This window comes from Mesocricetus auratus, unplaced genomic scaffold, assembly GCF_017639785.1.
Source record: "Mesocricetus auratus isolate SY011 unplaced genomic scaffold, BCM_Maur_2.0 Super-Scaffold_100010, whole genome shotgun sequence".
Taxonomy (NCBI): domain Eukaryota; kingdom Metazoa; phylum Chordata; class Mammalia; order Rodentia; family Cricetidae; genus Mesocricetus; species Mesocricetus auratus.
The window spans coordinates 42,934,258-42,955,813 of record NW_024429194.1 but is presented as its reverse complement, the minus strand read 5'-3'; the positions used below and the strand labels follow the sequence as shown (position 1 = coordinate 42,955,813).

Genomic DNA, 21,556 nt, shown 5'->3' with positions numbered 1-21,556 from the left:
ACGCACTCCATACCTGCACATTTGAAACTCTGAGCGGTAAGTCCTCGCTCCAAAGACAGCGTTGTCAGGATGCTCAAGAAGCTGGTGGTCACGGACTGGCGTTTGTTCTTCCGTAGCTCATGGCCACCGACCTGGTCCTTGGGTTTGTTCCTCAGTGTGACTTGCAGGTTTTGTTCGGAACTCCTCGCTGCATTGGCTGCTGTCTTCAGAGCCTCCATCCATTCCTGAGCCCTCTGTCGGGTCTCAGCCCGGAGGCGGAGGACATCTTGGGGAAAAATGACTTGAAAGCAAGAGTCACAACCATCCAGGTTGTCTATCTGCACAGCCAGACACACGTCCACATTGTAGCTCAACAGGGGATCTTCGTCCAGCTTGCCAGGGTGAAAGGCCATAAGATAGGCCTTGCTCAGCACAAATGTAAATGCCTTCCAGTTGTTTTGGACGGTCAGTCTGTACAGTGTCCCTGATTTGAGGATGTTTTGGTACTGTTTGGGGCTATCCAGAACAGGGGAGGACAGCAGCCCACTGGATTTCTTCTGTAAACAGTGGTTCTGTGTACCAAGTCCTGGTGAGTTTGCTGGCTCCTCCTGCCGGCCTATGTAATTGGGCACTGTAGCATGTACAACTTCCCAGAGCTTCTGCCCCCAGTCCAATGCCTCCCACGGGGACTCTGCCTTTAGTTGCAGCTGAGAATTGTCATAGAGAACAGTGTCTACCATCCTGGCCTCAAGATTGCCTAGAACAGATATGCTCTGGAACTGTGAAAGCTGGTACGTGGCATACAGGCTTTGATTCCCACTACTGTCGAGGCTGTAGAAGTGTAGGTTGTAGGGTGAGAGCTCGGCATAACAGCTTTGCCAGTAACTGTCGTGGTTTTTCCTGATCTCCAGGTAACCCTTCTTCAGTATGTTTGGGAACGTCTGCTTGTGTTCTAGAAAGAAGAAAAGAAAAGCCAAAGTAATCATTATGAGAAGGCAGGTACATGAAACCAACCACACTGGCAGCTGGCATCTTTCTAATTCGGATTAAACAAAGCAGAATAGTAAAATTCCAGGGTGGTACATAACTGGCAAGATGTCTCTGGGGAAATTTCCCACCCTGAGGTGATAAAGGTGTGCATGAGTACATACAGAGTATAGAACGTCAATGTGACACAGAGGCCTGTGTGCAACCCAGAAATGCTGGGAAAGCTGTGAACAGAACAGGTATGCCCTGTACACACAGTCACAGTCGCCAGGCTCCTCCTTTTCTAGGTAAATTATGCAGTTCCAACATACAAGAGAGTACTCCTGTCACACAAGCTAATTCCCTGCTCAGACTTTTGTCTTTTCCTGGACTGGTGAAGCCAGAAGGGGAGAACAGAAACACAGAGTGTTAACTATGCGCTTATAAATTGTTTTGTCAGGCAAGCCCACCATCCCTCAAGGCAGAACCCAGCCCTTCTAGGCAGCACCATCTCAACCCTGGGTCTCTCACCTCAGGTGTGAGTTTTCTCTGAGTCTGACTGTGCTATGCTGTGCCCTTGGCTTACAAGATTGCATCCTACGGCTGTGACCACATACTTAACTTTCTCCTGGCTTCTCTTGCCTTCCCCCATCTCCTCGGTAGAGACATGTCCCTGGGTCAGCATCAGGCAGCCCTACTACATTATTCCTCTACCACAGGCTACAATCAGATTATATTATCATAAGTTATTTAATGTCCAAACAAACAAATATTTTATTTGTTTTTTAATGTCTGTCTTCACTAATGGAGTATGCTCTCTTTTCCTTTCTATAGCACGGCACACAGGACAATGCCTTATCGATACAACAGTGGGTCCTTAGTAAGTATAACATTTGTTAGGTGGGTACAGATATAAACATATATATATATATATATATATATATATATATATATATATATATATATATTTGTATCTTAGCACTAGGAAAACTGAGACAGGAGGATCACAGAAATCTTGAGTCTAACACTAGCCTGCTACACACTGACTGCCATACCAGCCTGTACTACAAAGCAAGTATTTGTCTCAAATAAATAAAAACTGAAAAACAAAAGAAAAGTACTTGTTAAATCAGAAATAAAGCTTCTAACACAGCATCTGACAAATGTAGGTGTAATTCCTTTCCTGACCTTTCTCCCTTCCCACACTTACACATGTTTATCTAGTCACAGCATCTTTAACCCATGATAACTGATACTGAACACCATGGCAGTATACTTGGATAAAAGGCACTGTCAGTAGAGAGACTCCTGAGACCTTGTTTCTTGAGACAGGCTCTCATTTTTGTAGCCAAGACTGGCCTCAAACTCTAGATCCTTCTGCCACAGCTTCCTGGGTACTTACAACAGGTGGGACTACCACACCTAGTCTCCTGAGACCTTGGCCTGCCATGAAAGTATGTCTATGCATGGGAATGGTCACAAAGAAGTGACCTGGTAGAACATTTAAAATCTAAATCGTTTCTCAATCCCTCTGCTGACACATTCTACAGACAGCTACAGACTGAGTCACTCCCTGAAGATGGACTCCACTAGCAAAGGGGACGGATGATTTCTGCTCAGGGTAAAGAAAGGGGAAAGGGGGTGGGGACAGTGGGCTAGCTAGCTCTCATTTTAAAATAGCAAGCCAACAGAAGACAGGAGAGAAAAGAGGTGGAGAAAGGCCTATTTTAGCTGCCTTACATCTCTGGTCCTAATGCTAATTCATTACTATTTCTGTGGTAACTAAAAAGCCGTTAATTTCTCACAACCCACACTAATCCCTTTGTGGGAAGAGATAATGGATGCCTACTCTCTGGGCATCTTTCTCTCCTGACAATCAGGAGCGAGGCAGGGCTGTCGGAGGCACCGCTGCCACCTCTCCCCTCTCATCTCCATCAGGCTGCCTGCTGCATAATCAGACCTAGGCTGTGCGCCCCACTCTTCTTTCTCAGGTGACCTGGTGGCTCAGCTCTGAGTCCTTGAGTAAAACAAACCGCCTCTCTTGCTTTTAGACAGAGATTGCCACCTCCTCTCCTTACTTGCCTGAGAGCTTTTTACTGCAGCTACTGGGAATGAATTCCCAGCTTGCCTATAACTGTGCTTGGCGCAGCAGCAAAGCAAACCAGAGTTCTCACTCCTGTCTGAGGTAAAGCTCAAATGGAGATGACAGGTTAGGTAGAATGAATGGACAAGAGGTCTCACTAGGAAATCTCCAGGGTACTAAAGCTAACCTGTGCTCCAACACTGGTTCCCACCCAATAAGACCTTCTATCTTTGTTCTCTAGGCTTCAACACTCAGGAAGCTTGGTCAGGAAGACCACCTGAGTGTGAGGCCAGCCTGGGCTACAGTGAAAAGCCCTTACTCCAAACAAACAAACAAAAGTCATGAGGATAGGAGAGGGGCCAAGAAGCTGGCACCTAGTCCTGTCTTAGATTTTGTGCTTCTAGGATTAACATCTTTAATTATAGGGGCCTGGGGAATTACCCTGTCTCTTTAATTTCTGGCAACTATTATCTTATATTGGATCTGGAGTATATTTTTAATTCTTTTTTACTACTGACAAATCAGAAGATATATATACATATATATATGTATATATACACACACAAACACATATAGCCTCAGTTGTAGTTTCACCCAGATCTTTTTATTTTAACTCATTTAGTTTACATATACTTTTTTTTTTTTTTTTTTTTTTTTGGTTTTTCGAGACAGGGTTTCTCTGTGGCTTTTGGAGGCTGTCCTGGAACTTGCTCTGTAGACCAGGTTGGCCTCGAACTCACAGAGATCCGCCTGCCTCTGCCTCCCGAGTGCTGGGATTAAAGGTGTGCGCCACCAACGCCCGGCCTACATATACATTTTAAAGTGCTCAATTTCACAAGGGAATTTCAATCTTAATGACTATAAGTGATTCAGATAGGATCACTAATAAGATTTACACCATTTCTAGAGCAAAAACCAAACCAAACAAAAAATGCGAAACCTGCTCTAAATAAATCACCATGACCTGGAACTTTCACAATGAAACTACTACCCAGAAATTCTTCATAACAACCCCGGCAGCCGGCCATCTCACCTCCACTCCCTGCTGCCCAGCATGCAGCTTCAGTTCCTCCTTGGGGAAGATCCTTTCCCCCCTCCTGGTCATCCCCAGAGATGCAGGTTTGCTACTGACTAAAGGGGAAGGGAAAATGTTCCCAGCAGGCAGCCTGATTAACTTCTGTACGCCCCGCCCACCAGAGTTCCTCTTTTGTCATTACTTCCTCATCAGTTCCCCAAAAAGTTTCTTTTTCATGGCGTCACCTTCATCAGGATCCAAGTTGCCTCCTCCTTCCTGGCTATCCCACAGTATCCCAAGCTAATTTTCCTGGGTCTCTCTTGTCAGGCCAAAACCCTTCACACATCCTAAATGCCATACTTACTTAGTCCAAGCTCCCAAGCTTGACCTTCAGTATACTCCATTATGGAAAATTTCAAACACCCTCGAAGACAGAGGAAGTGACCACTATTTAGTTTCAAAACGCATTGGCATGGGTTGATGACTCAATAGGTAAAGTGCAAATGAGGACTTGAGTTTGGATCCCAAGCACTCATGTAAACAGTCAGGTAGGGGTGCAGATCAGTAATTCCTGTACTTAGGGGATAAGGACTTGCACACTAGCCAATCTAGCCAAAACTGTGAACTCTAGATTCAGTGAGAAGCCTGTCTCAAAATACAAGGTGGAGGGAGACAGAGGGAAGCATGTGATGTTGTTCATCTCTGATCTACACACACTCACACACACACACACATACACACACACACACACACGAGAGTGCATTCACACAAACATGTATATGCATATGTACATATGCATACACACATGCACATATGTACATATGCATACACCACACATACACACATACACGAGTGCATTCACACAAACATGTATATGCATGTGTATATATGCATACACACATGCACATATGTATACATATATACACCACACACACACACACAGAGAAAAGTGCATCTACAAGCACAGATGCACACATATTCATACACCACACACAAAGTGTATCCACAAACACAGATGCATACATATGCATACACTACACACACAGACACAAACACACACCGATCAAGTTTCTACATGCTTTATCACCTGTAACTCTCTCCAACTCTTCATTTTTAGCTCCTAGAATGTTTGTAAGCAAATTATAAGCATTATATCATTTCACTATAAATGCTTCAGGATGTATCTCTAATCTAAAAAATCAGAATATTCAAATTTTATTATATTATTTTCACAATCCCACATCAATAATCCATATTCTGCGGGGTACTATTTAACATATGATACTTCTCTTTAATATCTCTCACCCTTTCTCGTACTCTATCCACAATCCTCCCTATGTCTCTTATATAAGCCAAAAGGCCTCTGAAGTTGCAATATTTCCTGGAATTTGTAACTCTAGTTCCAATGCCTTATGTATTTACCTGCCTATTCCATTTCCACCTCCCCAGTGAGACTATCCTTTATCACTCAAATGCAAGGGACATCCTCTGTCCTCCTCTACCGCACCACTTTGCTGTATTTTCTGCAAAGAGCTCACTCCTCCAAGGGCAGACGTCTTTATCTCTTTCTCCTGTACACGGGTGGCTGTCTCTACCAATATCTGTGCAATGTATCAACAGGAGACTTGGCTAGAATCTCCCACAGGAAGGAAATAAAATGGGTCTCGAAGTGTCCACACTATGAAGCACGAAGTACTGAAAGCCTTTCAACAAATACAGCTAAGGTTCAGAACCTCAGAAGAGATGGGCATCTAAGAAGTTCTGGTACATCTTGGCGAGGAGGTAGTGTCGGCAATAGACACTGAAGAAAACAGAGTTGGTTATTGAGAGAAGACAGAAGGCAGGACATGGCATTCCTAATGGTGGTCCCGTCTTTCCGTACTGGTTTTTACTCCATCTATCCTCACTCGGCCCACTTTCTTTTCATTTAAGTCACTGGATAAAGACTAGCAGAGCTGCCTAACTGGTTCTCTCCCCTCCCTCCCTCCCTTCCTCCCTCCCTCCCTCCCTCCCTTCCTCCCTCCCTTCCTCCTTCCCCAGAGGAAAAAAAATCAGCTGGTTAGAGAATGCAACTTACATTTGTAGCAAACACAACCCTGGGGTTATAGGGTTGCGTCACAGTGGTCCTCAATAGCCACAGCCCTCCCTTCTGAGGTACCCATGGAAGACGGGTGGTGGATCAGCAGCAATGAGAAGTACTGGTGCTTCTTATGAGAGAGGCTGTCACTAGTTCCTCTCGATACTTGCCAAGAGGCCACCCCTCCTTCCCAGGGCGGAACAGGCAAATGAAAGCCAATGGCTATTCTAACTGGGGCTCTTCCACAGACACAAATGGTTACTAGAAAGGTGGCTATCCTACTCCCAGCCTTCATCCCTGCCAACTCGCCTGTAAAGCATCTTAATCTTGACTCTCAGGATACTCTCGAGGGCTCTGAAAGACATCTGAAACATTCCACATTAAGTCAGTGTGTCTGGTCTGAATACCCTCCATAACCTGAGCCCCCTACTCTCCGGCTGCAGGTCATTCCCCTGCCACCCCACTCTATGTGGGGTGTTCTCACCACCTTGGGTTTGCAGACAGCCCTCAACCTCAGTTGAAATACTCCTTCCTCACTGAAGACTTCTCTGGCATCCTAGATCACTAACAATACCCTCTTCTTTGCAGTACTTTGCCAGCTAGTTTGCTTCATGTTAGGGCTTTCAATGTGTTCAAGGCAGAAGCTAGGGAAAACACTTTGGATTAATTTAAGCCTTTGTTTCTCCTCATTTCAGGCACAGGAGAGAAGTGAAACTAACAAGATCACATTAATCAGGCACTGCCCATGAAGTCCATGAAGTCTATGAGGCCTGTGAAGCTGGGATACTATGAGAACCATTCTGAGTATGCTCCATGGTGCCAGTACAGTTCTGGATGGCACAATACAGAGACACTATCCCACAGACTCAGCTTAATGAACATACTGTCAGAAAAGATTATTTCATACCAGCATCAAATATTCTTTTTACAGTTACCCTGGAGAAATTTCCTTATGGGCAAAGAGAGGATATCTTATTTGTTCTTCCTCATAAACCTAGAAGAAAGGCAGGTCACCTGCATAGGTTCTACGCATGGGTCAGATATACTAATTCAGTGTTAGATCCCAGTCTCACCCACATGGCTGTGAGTCAGGTCATCTATCTAAGTTTCCATCTGCTCATTTGGAGAATTAGGTCAATATTACCTATTATATTAACGTATTGTAAATATTTAAGATAATGAATAAATACTTCTTAGCTGGGGGCTGGATACAAAATTAACTCATTAAATGGTCTAGCACAATCAGCAAGAGTCAGGTTAAGTAAGAAACCCTATCTCAGAAAGTAAGATTGACAGTAATAGAGACAGATATTTGATGGGGTTCTCTGGCCTCACACAGGCACAGGCACAGGCACACGCGTGCGCACACACACACACACACACACACACACACACACACACACACACACAGATTTCAACTCTCTGCATGCTCATACTTGGCCCAGTAAGTTTTCTACAATATGGTCACATCTTTAAAGGGCTTCTAAGGTAGGAGACTGATGAGGAAGCGACTAACTATAATACACCACAGAATAAAATGTGCTTTGAAGAAAAAATGGGATGCTGAAGAAGAAAAAAGGCTGGCATGGTCTGAGGGACAATGTGGCATTTGAATTAGTCCTTGACAGATAATGGAGGATTTATGGAAAGCAAAAAGGACAAGGAGAACCTCCTGATGTGAAGACACAGCTGGGGCAAAAGAGGATCCAGAAAGCACATGGTCCATTCAAAACTGGCAAAAAGGCAGAGCAGAGGACAGCATAAGGCTGGAGAGATACTGGAATGCTTCATTAAAATTCACACGACTTCACAAGTAATGGTGAGCCATGCATGGTTTGTTTGTCCCTTTCTTTTTGTTCAATTTTATAGTTTTATTGTATGAATCTTTTGCCTCCATGTATGTCTGTTCACCATGTGTGTGTCTGGAGGTCAGGGAGGGCATCAGATCTCTGTGAACAGGAGCTACAGGCAGTTATGAACCACTGTATGGGTGCTGGGAATCAAACCCAGCTCCTCTGCAAAAGCAGCTAGTACTCTTAACCTCTGAACCATCATCTCTCCAGCCCTGTATATTTCATTTCTATGAACATAGTATTACAAAAGATCTGTGTTTTAGAAAGACAACTGCAGCAGTTTGAACAATTAACAACCACAGTTTTTCCAGTCAAAAGAAAATAGAATGCATTAAAGAACACCCACAAAGGCCATCAAACACTCCACTTTCCCGGGTCCCTTACAGCAGCAGTGTTAGCAATTAGAACACAGGCTGTCGGGAAGCACACTGGGTCTCCTATGGCTGCGGTGGCCAACATGGGATCATTAACCAGTAGAAACTGGATGACCATACACATCAACTTCCTGTGACCTATTTTAGCAACTTCTTTGTACTGACTAATCTGTTGGAGGGTGAATCACAAATTCAGCAAGAGACTGTGTCTTGGTGACCTCACTTATTCTAAGCCTGCATGAATATTTCCATCTCTCCTGGCTCCGGGGCTTTTGAGAAACAGCATAATTGAAAAAGCAGTCATTTTAGTCCAAGTCCCAAATCTGTCTCTTTCTTTGTGAAAGATGGGGAAGAGGACTGAAGCCGGGGCACAAAGCTCGGGATGAAGGACTAGACTGCAGCGGTCTGTCTGGGCAGAAAGAACATCTCTGCTTGACACCTTCTCCTCAAGTACTCAGAACAAGAAAACACAAGCCCAGGAGCGGGCCGGGTCACCAGAGCGGCACCTACCGAAACAAAAGCTCGGCTGACCACTGCCCTCGCGAAGCAGATGAAAATGTGAACATGGGGAGGAAAAGTGAGTTCCATTCTGGCAGTTTGTTGAGTTTCAGGGCTCTATAGCGAATACAAAAGATTCCTTTAATTTTTTTTTTCATTTAAAAAGCTACCACTGCAGTTCGTGCAGCAGTAGACTTGCAAGTCACATAGAAATCTCTCACTTGTCAAAAATGTCTAACCAAACTTTTGTTTCAGAAAATCATCTTTAATTATTGATCTCAATATAGCAATTAGCTCCCACACGACCACGAGTCAGAATCCGTTCAAACATCCTAGAATGATGCAGTTTTAGGGCTGGGAAGGACTTCAGAGATAATTTAATCTCTCAGTAGGTTTATAAAGAGACAATAAGAGGTTTTTTACATGGTGAGTCAGGGGTAGAGTTGGGGTAAGACTCCTGAGTCTTAGCTGAATATTCTTTCTAGACAGTCTTATCTTCATCTACCACGTGTCTTCACTTAATAGGTGTGCATGTGTGTGCATACAACCTATTATTCATATATAAAAACATTCCTAGCCAGGAGGTGGTGGACCATGCCTGTAAACTCAGCACTTAGGAGGCAAAGGCAAATGGATCTCTGAGTTTGAGGCCATCCTGGGCTACAGAGAAAAACCCTGTCTTGAAAATACAACAACAGACCTAACAGTCACATGCTCATTGAACTTTTTACCTTAAGGTGTGTGTGTATTTGGACTTCATCGTGTGACGGCAGGACTCTACCTTCTTTATCCTCTGAGGAATTCCTTCATGCCTGTGAGTATTCTGTTCCTCAGTGAATAACAAGACAGTGACACAGAGTGGAGGAACATTAAGGACGGACACTCATCTATATTCCTTAAGAGCATGTCTTTATACAACTAAGGTTACTGCTAGGGCTGGAAATCAGACATTCTTATGATGGAGTCAAAGCCCTCAGAATGGTACAGCTTCTGGGTTCAGTGGACACTAGGATGTTAAGATGCCTAGGATGTTAAGGGCCTAAGGAAGCGTTGGCTCCAACACATACTTTGAAATCCTTTATAATAACTGCTGCCACTTTGTCTTAGGTCTGTTCCTTTTTATCATTTTATGACCTAACCCCCTGACATTTATTAGCCAGTCATTTTCACATATTGCACACTGTAATAATGAGACTGGATTCGAGCCATATCCCATGGCTGGATCCCCTGAAGCATCCTTTCTCCACTAGTTCAGTCAACATTCCTTTTGAAAGAGTCAGCCCTGGTCTACCTATGTCTGAAGCAATGCAGTCTCAAGAATGCATTCACAAGCTTCTAAAATAAGACAGACAAATAATGTCACAAGACCCCAAATGTCAGCTCATACCTTACTGCCTTCCCAGTGTCTGCTGTGCCCTGATGGCTCTGTCACTGAGAACTCACCCTGTGGGACAGCCTTGACCCCAGGAGACTGGCTGATTTCAGTGCCTCCAAATCCACAGGGTCAGTTCACATCAGTTCTCTGCAGACACCTAGATGAGAACTGTGTACGCCTCAAAATGGGTGATCAGCCACAATCCAGAATGCTTTTTTCTCCCAGCCCAAGTACTGGAGGCCCCTGCTGGCCCCTGCTCTTTACCTGGTAGGCAATAAAACATGACACATGTTGTCTGTTCTGCAGAGCTTATCAGAAAGAAAAGATGTAAGAAGCCTGCCTGTTGTTGTATTTACTCTTTGGCTCCTTTGAGGACCCGCCACCCAGCTCCCAAATAAATCATATGGAGACTTATTATTACTTATAAATGCCCGACTTAGTCTGGCTTATATCTAGCCAGCTTTTCTTAAATTAACCCACCTGTCTTTTGCCTCTGAGCTTTTTCCTTCACCTACTTCCTTTATCTTACTTTCACTCTTACTCTGGCTGGCTATGTGGCTGGGTGGCTGACCCCTGGTGTCCTCTCTCCTTCTTTTCTTGCTGCTTGCTCTTTGATTTCTCCTATTTATTCCCTCTGCCTGCCAGTCCTGCCTATCGTTTCTCTGCCCAGCTATCACCCCTTCAGCTCTTTATTAGACCAAAAGGTGTTTTAGACAGCCAAAGTAACACATCTTCACAGAGTTAAACAAATGCAACACATCTTTGAGGCATTAAACAAATGTTCCACAGCATAAACAAATGTAACATATCTTAAAATAATGTTCCACACACCTGCCATGCCTTTTGCTCAAGTCTGTCTATTCTTATTGTAATGACCAAGCACTGGTTAAGATGCGCTATTCTAAGCCGGGCATTGGTGGCGCACGCCTTTAATCCCAGCACTCGGGAGGCAGAGGCAGGTGGATCTCTGTAAGTTCAAGACCAGCCTGGACTACAGAGTGAGTTCCAGGACAGCCTCCAAAGCCACAGAGAAACCCTGTCTCAAAAAAAAAAAAAAAAAAACAACAACAACAACAAAAAAAGATGTGTTATTCTAAACCTGCAAAGTCCCTGTGTTATAATTTCCTTTTCAGAAATCATTACCTATATTTCACTATAAATTAGTATTTGGAATTTTAAAACTCAAGAACAAAAGAATAACAATCACAACCTCTAAACTCGGCACTTAGGCCGCTCTCTCTAAGTTCAAGCTAGTCTGGTCTATAGAGAGAGTTCCAGGATAGCCAGGGTTACACAAAGAAACCCTGCCTTGAAAAAAAAAATAAGCAAAATCAAAAAAAGTAATGATCACATTTGTCAGATACTTAAAGGGGAAAGACCAGGGCATTAAAGATACCAATGATGCCCAATTCTTGGATTTACAATCAAAACAAACTGGAAAAATAAAGTTGGAAATGTGATAACCTCTTCATCTGGGACCTGCTGAAGACCTACAAATGGTTAAGGTGACTTAATGACAAAATGCCATGTGAATTCTAACAATCTACTGAGGTTATTTGCTTGTTGAAGAGTTTACCTATTTCATAGGAGTAACAGATCAAATGCAAAGCTATCGGGTCCTCTAGGCACAGGGGTCCAGCAATGGGTTGTCTCTTTATTCTCTAAAACAGTCACCACATTCCTCACTTTACAATGTCCCTTTCCTTCGGGTCCTATACTTGTAACTCTGCTAGCTGTTCTTGGAAGATTATGAATCTGGAACAGTGGTTCTCAACCTGTGGGTCATGACTCCATTGGGGGTTGCATTTCAGCTATTTACACAAGTCATAACAGTAGCAAAATTACAGTTATGAAGTAGCAGCGAAATAATTTTATGTGTGGAGGGTCACCACAACATGAGGAGCCGTATTAAAGAGTCGAGCATTAGAAAGGCTGAGAACCACTGCTCTGGAAGGAAAGATAAGAAATGGTAAGTTGTGAATCTGACAGGGAAGGAAAGAGTCTTAAAGGGTGACTTGGTATTGAATGTGGAAATGTGGCATGTCATGGACAGAAACCTTGCATCACCTTATCTATATTCCAAATGATATCTTGTCTCGGATCACACTTACAAATTAACCTTACTTCTTAAACTGCTCAATGTATCAATTGACACATTGAAGCTAACTTAAAAATAGTAGTAATGGGACTGGAGAGATTCCTCAGTGGTTAAGAGCATTGTTGCTCTTACAGACGACCTGGGTTTTATTCCCAGCACCCACATGGTGACTCACAACTGTCTATACTCCTGGGGATCCACCTCGGTGACCAGTAGGGGCACTGCACTCATACATCGCTCATACATACATGCAGGCAAAACACTCATGCACATAAAATTTATTTCTTTTTAATTAGCAGTTGGCCATAGAAGATAATAAAGGCTGTGAGGTAGCTCCATGGTAGAATGTTACCTAGCAAGCCAAGATTCAATGCTTAGAACTTCTAAGAAACAAAACAAGCAACAACAAAAACAATTATACAAATACATGCACATACACACAGAAAACCAACCAGGGGCTGGAGGAGTGGGGAGGAAACTAGTAGCATAGCACTTGCCTAAATATTCAAGGTCCCAGGTTCAGTTCAGAGTACTGAAGAGCATGAACACACACACACACACACACACACACACACACCAGTGAGTTGAGGAGAAGCATTTAAATTTAATAGTTGAGTAGAGTAAATAGAGAATCATCAGTAATAAAAATTGGTAGTCATAAAGTTTTTCTTTTTTTAATCTTGAAGGAAAATGCTGTGGTAAATGGAAAGATGGCTTTTTATGCCACACAGGAGAGCACATAGTCGGATACACATAGACACACTCATCTGTGTCCACGCTGGAGGAAAATGAAAGGCCCTATACCACGAGACTCTAGCCATCTTTCCAACTGTCACTGGCCCTTCCTCCTCTGCACACAAAGGTCTGCTTATTCTCCACTGCATTCCCACCTCCTCCCCACCCCCACCCCCACCACCTCTGGGGCTGGGTACTGAACCCGTGGCCTTTCTCATGTTAGGCAAGGGTTCTATAATTGAGCCACACCTGCCCTTTCTCACTTTGTCCACACTGTGATTCTGACTAGCATCTTCCATAAACGTTTCTGAATTTCCATGCCCTTCATTCCGTGTCCCCTATGAGCGCTCTCGGAGCAGCCCAGCTCACTGTGTTTTCTGCTTCTTCTGTCCTAGAGCCGCTGCCACTCACTTGTACGTGGAGTAAAGCAATCACTTCAGTCAGTCGTCTCTGTCTCCCATTCTGAGTAACTTCCTGAAATGTCACTCGTGCCTGACCCCTTCAGCTGGATGAGAAATTTTGTAGGACAGTGTTTCCACATATTTTTTTTTCAAGACAGGGTTTCTCTGTGTAGCTTTGGAGCCTGCCCTAGAACTCGCTTTGTGGACTGTGCTGGCCTCAAACTCAGAGATCCACCTGCCTCTTCCTCCCAGGTGCTGGGATTAAAGGCACATGTCACCACTGCCCAGGATCTCCACACATCTTAAGCCCACCAAGGAGTAAGGTTTATAGAGTCCAGTATGTGACCCAGTAGACATCTGATATGAGTGTGCAGTACCACACATTGTTCAGAGGAAAGTACTGCATCTGGTGTAATATTCTAACACAGAAGATTAGAAAGAGAGCCATAATTTCACTAACTATCTCTTCTGAAGATAAAGATAGCTGATTGGAAACAAAGAACAAAGTCTTGAGAGAGAAGCCAGGTGTGGCTTCTGGAGAGTCGGCAGATATAAGAGAGACAAAGGAGAAATGAACAGCTGTTCAGCAAATTGAATATAAAGCATACCTGTATTTCCTTGAGCGTCTTCACCCTTACTGGGCGTAGGCAACAGAAAAGATGGCCTGCCAAAGTGAGGGCCTTGAAGGGACAGCTGCTGTTGCTGCTGCTGCAAAGGCATGGTGCCGAGGACTACCCGCCAGTCTACATGGGTAACATCGGACCTTGATCGAGCATGTCCTGGCTTGAAAGTCGTGGTCTCGTCCAATAAATCATTCACAGAACGAGGTCTGTCCCTCCGACGCTGACAGATGTTGAAAAGGTTGAAGGTTGACGCTTCTTTCTGCTCCATCCAGGAAAGGTTATCTGGGGCTGTCCCTCTCTGGACCATAAGCTGTTCTTTGGCAGGGAAGACATTTTGAGCTTTGGTTTCTAGGAGCCTGCTCTTACAGTGGTCCCAAATCATGGTCCCCTTGCCCAGGGTGGCAACATTTCTCAAAGCACCATTGTCTGTTATGTTACTGAATACCTCATGCCCCACCAGTTCAGGGACTTCCTGAATTCCATAAACCTCTGCTTGCTGCACGACCTTTTCCAGCTTACTATCAAAAGTACTAAAGAAGTCCTCAGTCACCTCTAAGGCAGGGCTGATGTCATCTACTTCCAAAGCTTCCATGACTCGGGGTCCAACAGGTCTAAGCCTCGTAAACTGCCTTAGGAAAGGGTGTCACGAACATTCAGCCAACAGAGTACAGTGGTCCAGCAAAGCGGCTGTGGGAACAAGTGGCAGTAACCTTCATCCGGCTGCCTAGAGACGGCCATGCACAGTCATACGTAAGCTTACTCTTAGAGATGTCTGTGAAGACAGCAGGGCAGTATTTGTCAAAGCAAAGCAGCACCAATCCTTGAGTTTCTGGAAGAAAACAATCAAGATAACATTGGCACACAGTTTACTGCATTCTGGAGTACAAAAGTCTGTCCGATCACTTTCCCATTTTTATACCTCTTCCATGGCAGCACACAGGGGTATGACAACAAACTTTCTATTGTCAAGAATACACATGACTTGCCAGGCGTTGGTGGCACACGCCTTTAATCCCAGCACTCGGGAGGCAGAGGCAGGCGGATCTCTGTAAGTTCGAGACCAGCCTGAACTACCAAGCGAGTTCCAGGACAGCCTCCAAAGCCACAGAGAAACCCTGTCTCGAAAAACCAAAAAAAAAAAAAAAAGAATACACATGACTCTCTACTTTGTATGAGGACTTAATAGAGCAGTGTGGAACTCCTTGATAATGGGAAACAAGGTCAACTGCTTTTCTTCACACAGAGAGGCCTTTGAGAGCAAATATAATCTCTGATCTGTTGACTGAAAGTAGTAAGCAAAAGACGGGAGGGATTCTGAGGCTGGGCTACCACAATCAGTCCAAAAGTCATGAATGCTTGCACAACACTGAAAATCTCTCATGGTCTGTTGGGTGAGAAGGTACAGGGAGAAGTGGATAAGGAGGCTGTTCTTTGACTAAACCTGAATGTTCAAATCACTATGCTTGTGCTTCCTAAGGTTATAAAGTCTAATGATGACTCTGACCCTCAGACTTCTCCTGTTTTCCTGGAAAAAAACTTCAAGTGCCTAACTCCCTGGCTTCCAAACTGGCCTCAGAGTACAGGTCTGGCCTGAGATTAAAGATCAAGGGTCTATGAGCCCATGACAGAGTTGGAAGTGGGGCAAAAAGCCTATGGCAAAATTATGGCCCAAGTGGCAGGCTCTAAAGTTCATCATCTCTTCTCTCTGGGCCTGAGGTTCCAAACCTCATAGCTCAACCTGAGCAGAAAGAGTACTACATGAGGTGTGCTAGACCTCAATGGTTGGGTATAATTAGAATAGACCTTGATTATGATATAATCCAATACAGTAGACAGAGATCATATATAGCTATTTGATTCAGTAAATCTAAGTTCCTCAGTCATACTGGCTGCATTTCAAGAGCCCAGGAGCCACATATATATATATACCTATATGTCGTTAGTAAAAGAACAAATAAAAATAGGCAACATCTCTTTACTACTTATAAATAGGTAAAACTATCAATTCATACCATTATACATTGCTGAAAAGGTCGAGAGACGTGATTTTTTTTCAAAAACTATGGTTAATCAATTCATTTTTAGCTCTTAGCCAGTAAACAAGTATATTTAAACCAACAGCACCAAACTATACTATTTAATATATGTAAATTAGACCAGTATACACAAACTTGTATTTGTCTATTTATTTACCAAGCTCCTCAAATCTACTACAAAACTGCACATGACCCTGACTCCTGATTCCCCAGCCTCCAGCTTCCAAGCTCTGGGGTTTTAGATGTTCCCTACCACACTTGATTGTAAGTAACGCTGGGGATCAAGCACGGGTATTCAAGCATGCCAGGCAAGCACTCCACCAAGGGGACCCTATCCCTTTAGATATGTCAATGACATATGCAGATCATGGGAATGTGGTCAGCTTCTTCCCTTATACAGAGGTGGTGACTATGAACTTGACTCTTTGTGTGTTTTAATATTTATTTTGTTAAAAAGTCACACAATGGGGGCTGGAGAGATGGCTCAGAGGTTAAGAGCACTGGCTGCTCCCCCAGAGGTTCTGAGTTCAATTCCCAGCAACCACATGGTGGCTCACAACCATCTACAATTCAATCTGGTGCCCTCTTCTGGCGTGTTGACAGAGCACTGTATATGTAATAAATAAATCTTTAAAAAAAAAAAAGTCACACAATGTTTCCAATGTTTTGAGCTGCAAACAGGGTTTGAATTTATTCTTTCTGAGTCTTAAGTTAAGCTTCAGCTTCTTGAATTATGTAATGCGTTTTTGTAATTCTGAAGTGTGAAATAGGATGTTTTTCCAATTTCATCTTGTATAAGAAAAATGAATACATTCATGTGAACATAAAGTACAAGATTCCCATTTTATAGAAGAGATATCATCACATAGATCAGTAAATTAATCTCCTAGGATTACCAGTATTCCTTTTCTTACCTACCATTTCAAACCCAGTGGGGTTGTACATATGTGCTTGTGTGTGTGTGTGTGTGTGTGTGTGTGTGTGTGACCTACACCACCTACTTCTTTACTCCTCCCTATGTCTGTCAAAGCTAGAAAGAACTTTTTATATAGCCCCAGGCTCTCACCACACCCTTGGTTTACTTGTGCTCCAGTGACCAACCAGTCAGTCTCTCAAATCCCAGTGTAAAGTCAGGAATCTGATGGCCAGCGGAAGTACCTTTACCTTCCCATACAATCACTATTTCAGCATCTTTTGAGGAATCCCTTTTCTACACTTACTTTTTTTGGAATTTTATCTTTCCTTGTACTCTACTGTCTTTGAGTATACTTCACTGTCTACAATTAATACCTCTTACAGGTTGCCTCACTTGGTTTCAAATTAAATAATAAATAATAATAATAATAGTACCATATGCAGACAAGTCAAAATATGAAGTGTTCCTTCCCCTGACAAGTGAACTCCAGTGTGTGGGTACAGAGTGGTGATCCTTAGCACCAAGCTGGAAGTCAAAAGCTAATTAGACCTCTGTTCTAAATCTGGTTCAACCACACACTTGCTGGGTGGCCTGCGGCAAACCGTTTAACCTCTGGGTGCCTTACTCAGCTACCTGGAGCCAATAAACTCGCTGGTATCAAATCGCTTTGCATGTAGATTGTTCACTAGGTAGCTGTTCCAGCATGCCATTAACAATACAAACTGCCATACAATTAAGGAGCTTCCACTGGACCTCACCCCATCAAGCAGAGGCCCCTCATCCCTCCCTAGAAAGATTCATCAGGTCAACACAGGCAAAGTCAGAAACCAAAATCAACTACTTAATACTATTTTTCTTTCAAACCCAGTGATTCTATAGGATTTTCTTTTAGATTTTTAAGATCTGTGTGTGTGTGTGTGTGTGTGTGTTGCCTGCATGTATGTATGTATGTGCACCTCATGCATGTCTGATACCTATGGAGGCCAGAAGAGGGTGCTGGAGTTAAAGATGGTTGTCAGCCTCATGTAGGTGTTGGGAACCAGACCTCTGAAAGACCAGCAAGTACTCTAAATAACTGAGGCATCTCTCCAGCCCCAATTACAGAATATTCTTGCTGTACAAGGAAGTATTTTTTTCCATTTAATATAGGAAGAAAAACCGGGGTCCACTTGTCAATGTGGCAATCAAAAGCTCAAACCAAAGAATCCCAGGCATGTATTGAGATGTAACAGGATGGAGAATCAGTGTATTGCTATTTTCTAACAAGGAAATCTCCTGTTTGCATGCTCACTAGGCAAGACTAATAATGAACTGGCTGAATACTGCAGTCCTGTGATACAGAGGTGGAAGCAGGTATGAGTAATAACACTAGGCTGGCTTACACAAAGACAGATGCCTGCTACCTGAGCTGGCTGGCAAAGGTACTACCTTCCTCCAAGTGACTTGTCAGAATGTAATGAGGTATCTGGGACCGCACAATTTTCAGAAACGACTGGGTTGGGAAGAAAAAGTCACTGCCAGAGACTTCAGATCACCTGCTCTGTCAATCTTTTTTCAAAATGGGAGCCAAGGTGACCACATGGATGGTCAGTACTCAGGGCTCTCACATGCTCTCTACTTTGGTTAAAGTTGGAGCTCATGGGGAATTTTCTGAGTTACACAATGTAACAGAGCCAGCAGAAAACCTGACCAGCAACACAAAGTATGATGCTTTTTACAGTTCTCTTGCACAGACTGTCAATGTGCTGACGGAGCACAGATGTGCCGGCAGCAGCACTCAGGGACTTTCAGATGAGACACACAGCTTGGGACTCATGTGGAACCCCATTTTACAGGCTTGAAATGAGCAGGAAATGGCCTCATTTGTATCCAGACTCCACTATGCTGTGAGATGAACACTCAGGTATTTGCATAGTAGCAAATGCTCATAGAAATTCTGGGACATACTGGTAGATATGAACTATCATAACTCAGTGAAAGAAAATGAGTAGTAAAGGGTGGTTTTGTCCCATATTCAATAGAAATCAAGACTGTACATTCAGTTTCAGTACTAATGTCTCTTTGAATGTATTCTCTAGAAATAAATACCAATAAATATTAGTGAAGTAGAACACAAAAAGGAAGATGAAGGGAGAGGAGGAAGAAGAGGAGAAGGGAAAGGGTCTGTTATTTATTCCTTACAACCTGGCACAAGTCCACATGCCATGGAACTTCTACAGCCATTAGTGATCTCCTCCTTACATAGCTGCTACTATTTTTCAAAGCCCACACCCTCCCTGTTGGTATTAGTCAATCCCTCATGGAAGCTTTGCCCAAACTTTCCTGGTGTTACTAATTCTTTTCAAATCTAGTGTGTGTGTGTGTGTGTGTGTGTGTGTGTGTGTGTGTGTGTACATGTGGATGCATGTATACAAATGCCACATAGGCCTCTTCAGGACATGTAGAAGTCAGAGGACAACTTAAGTCAGTTCTCTTCTACCACGCAGGCTCTGGGAGTGACATTCAGGTCATAGGGTTTGGCAGCAAGCACCTTTACTCACTGAGATGTCACTTCAGTCCCTGGTTTGGTTAACCTTGATTGTCAACTTAACTGAATTTAGGAGACAAACCTCCTTCTCCATCTGACATCATTTGCAGAGAGGTGGGAAGCTGAACCATCCTATGCACAGGGGTCCCAGAGAGAATTAAACAGAGAAGGTGAAAGGAATGCCAGAACTCATCTCTATTCCTGGATGAATGCAATGGGACCAGACTTTTCACCTCTTACTGAGATGACTTTCCCACACCATGATGGACTATACTCTCAAATGAACCAAAATTGTCCATCCTTCCTTCCTCCCTTCCTTCTCTCCTTCCCTCCCTCCCTTCTTTCCTCCCTCCCTCCTCCTTCCTTCTTTCTGTGTTGCCTAATGGTATTTGGTCACAGCAATACACTAACACTTGGGGACTCTACTCTTATGTCTACTCACTTAGTCTCAGGCTACACGGTCCTCTTTCCCTTACAGGTCTCCTCACCAAATCCAGGCACTACCTGAGTCGTCTTCACTGACTGCAGATACATAAGCAGTTTAAATATGCTTTCAATTTTATACTTCTGCCTTCATTCTCAAACTCAGACCTGACTTCTGGGCCTATGTTTCCAGCTAAGTATAGGAAATTTCTACCTGGCCTACTTCATGGCAAAACTATACTCAATGTATCTAAGCTACACTGTTAACCTGTACTGTTATCCGAGTGTCCACTGTGGACTGGGCACTGATTGACAATGGGGAAACAGCAGTGAACCCTTCACTGAAGCTCCTGTTGAAAAGACCCAAGCCTTTAACCTGATGGTCCAGGCCTTCTTTAACCTGATGGTCCAGGCCTTCTGTAACCTGATGGTCTAGGCCTTCTTTAACCTGATGGTCCAGGCCTTCTGTAACCTGATGGTCTAGGCCTTCTTTAACCTGATGGTCTAGGCCTTCTGTATCCTTGGCTCCATTTGCTTTTCCAACTTTGCACTTCCCTTCTGTATACAGCTCTTTTGCTCTGAACAAAGATACTACTGATCAAATCTTATGCTTTTTGAACTCTAAGACTTTGCTGGTAGTCATTACTAAGCTACCTTCTGCCCACTTCTACCCATTAAATCCCTATGGACTCTTCAAGTGCCACTCACTGCCATGTGTTCTGAACACCCCCTTTGATCCCTAAATGTATCTTTCTTTAAACTGCAACAGTGTATCTCTGGTACCTCTCCTACTTTGCAGAGAAGGAGAATGTATCAGTTTACTTTATGCTAGTTCTCTAAATCTCACAATGTATACTGTGGGTACTAAAATCCTCGTTCTCAAGTGAGGACGCAGACTCAGCAGTATCAAGTGCCTGCCTGGGGCCCATAGCTACCTACTAGACCTGGGAGTCTCAGTCTGCACTGCTCTACATTTACAGAGCTCGCTGGACCTAAAACTCCATCTAGAAGCTGGTGAGCTCAGCAAATATTTGTTGAGTGAATAACTAAACAAACAGCACTTTTTTGTTTTGTTTTTCAAGATAGGGTTTCTCTGTGTAGCCCTGGCTGTACTGGGATTCACTCTGTAGACCAGGCTGGCCTAAAACTTACAAAGATCCATCTGCCCTGCCTCTCCATTTCTGGGATTGAAGGCATGTGCCACCACGCCCAGTCAAACAGCACATTTTCAAAACACTGACATTTGCATATATATGTATATGTGAATGTGTATATATATATATATATATACACATATATATACCTATTCTGGAAAAGGATATTTGAATTCTTTTTTTTAAAAGATTTATTCATTGCCGGGCGTTGGTGGCACACGCCTTTAATCCCAGGACTCGGGAGGCAGAGGCAGGCGGATCTCTGTGAGTTCGAGGCCAGCCTGGTCTACAAAGTGAGTTCCAGGACAGCCTCCAAAGCCACAGAGAAACCCTGTCTCGAAAAAAAAAAAAAAAAGATTTATTTATTATGTATACAGTGCTCAGCCTGCATAGAGGGCACCAGATCCCATTATAGATGGTTGT

General features: G+C 43.5%; 1 protein-coding gene across 3 annotated transcripts in view; it reads right to left on the bottom strand.

The window, feature by feature from the left end:
- Plekhm3 (pleckstrin homology domain containing M3) overlaps nt 1–21,556 on the bottom strand; it is a 151,160-nt gene that overhangs the window by 115,600 nt on the left and 14,004 nt on the right. For all 3 annotated transcript variants that reach the window (XM_013113798.3, XM_005070565.4, XM_040753447.1), the window contains exons 2-3: nt 14,063–14,906; nt 14–931 (exon numbers count right to left, since the gene is read on the bottom strand). In XM_013113798.3, coding sequence (XP_012969252.1) covers nt 14–931; nt 14,063–14,669 — 1,525 coding nt within the window. In that variant the 5' untranslated portion in view covers nt 14,670–14,906. The remainder of the gene's footprint in view (nt 1–13; nt 932–14,062; nt 14,907–21,556) is intronic.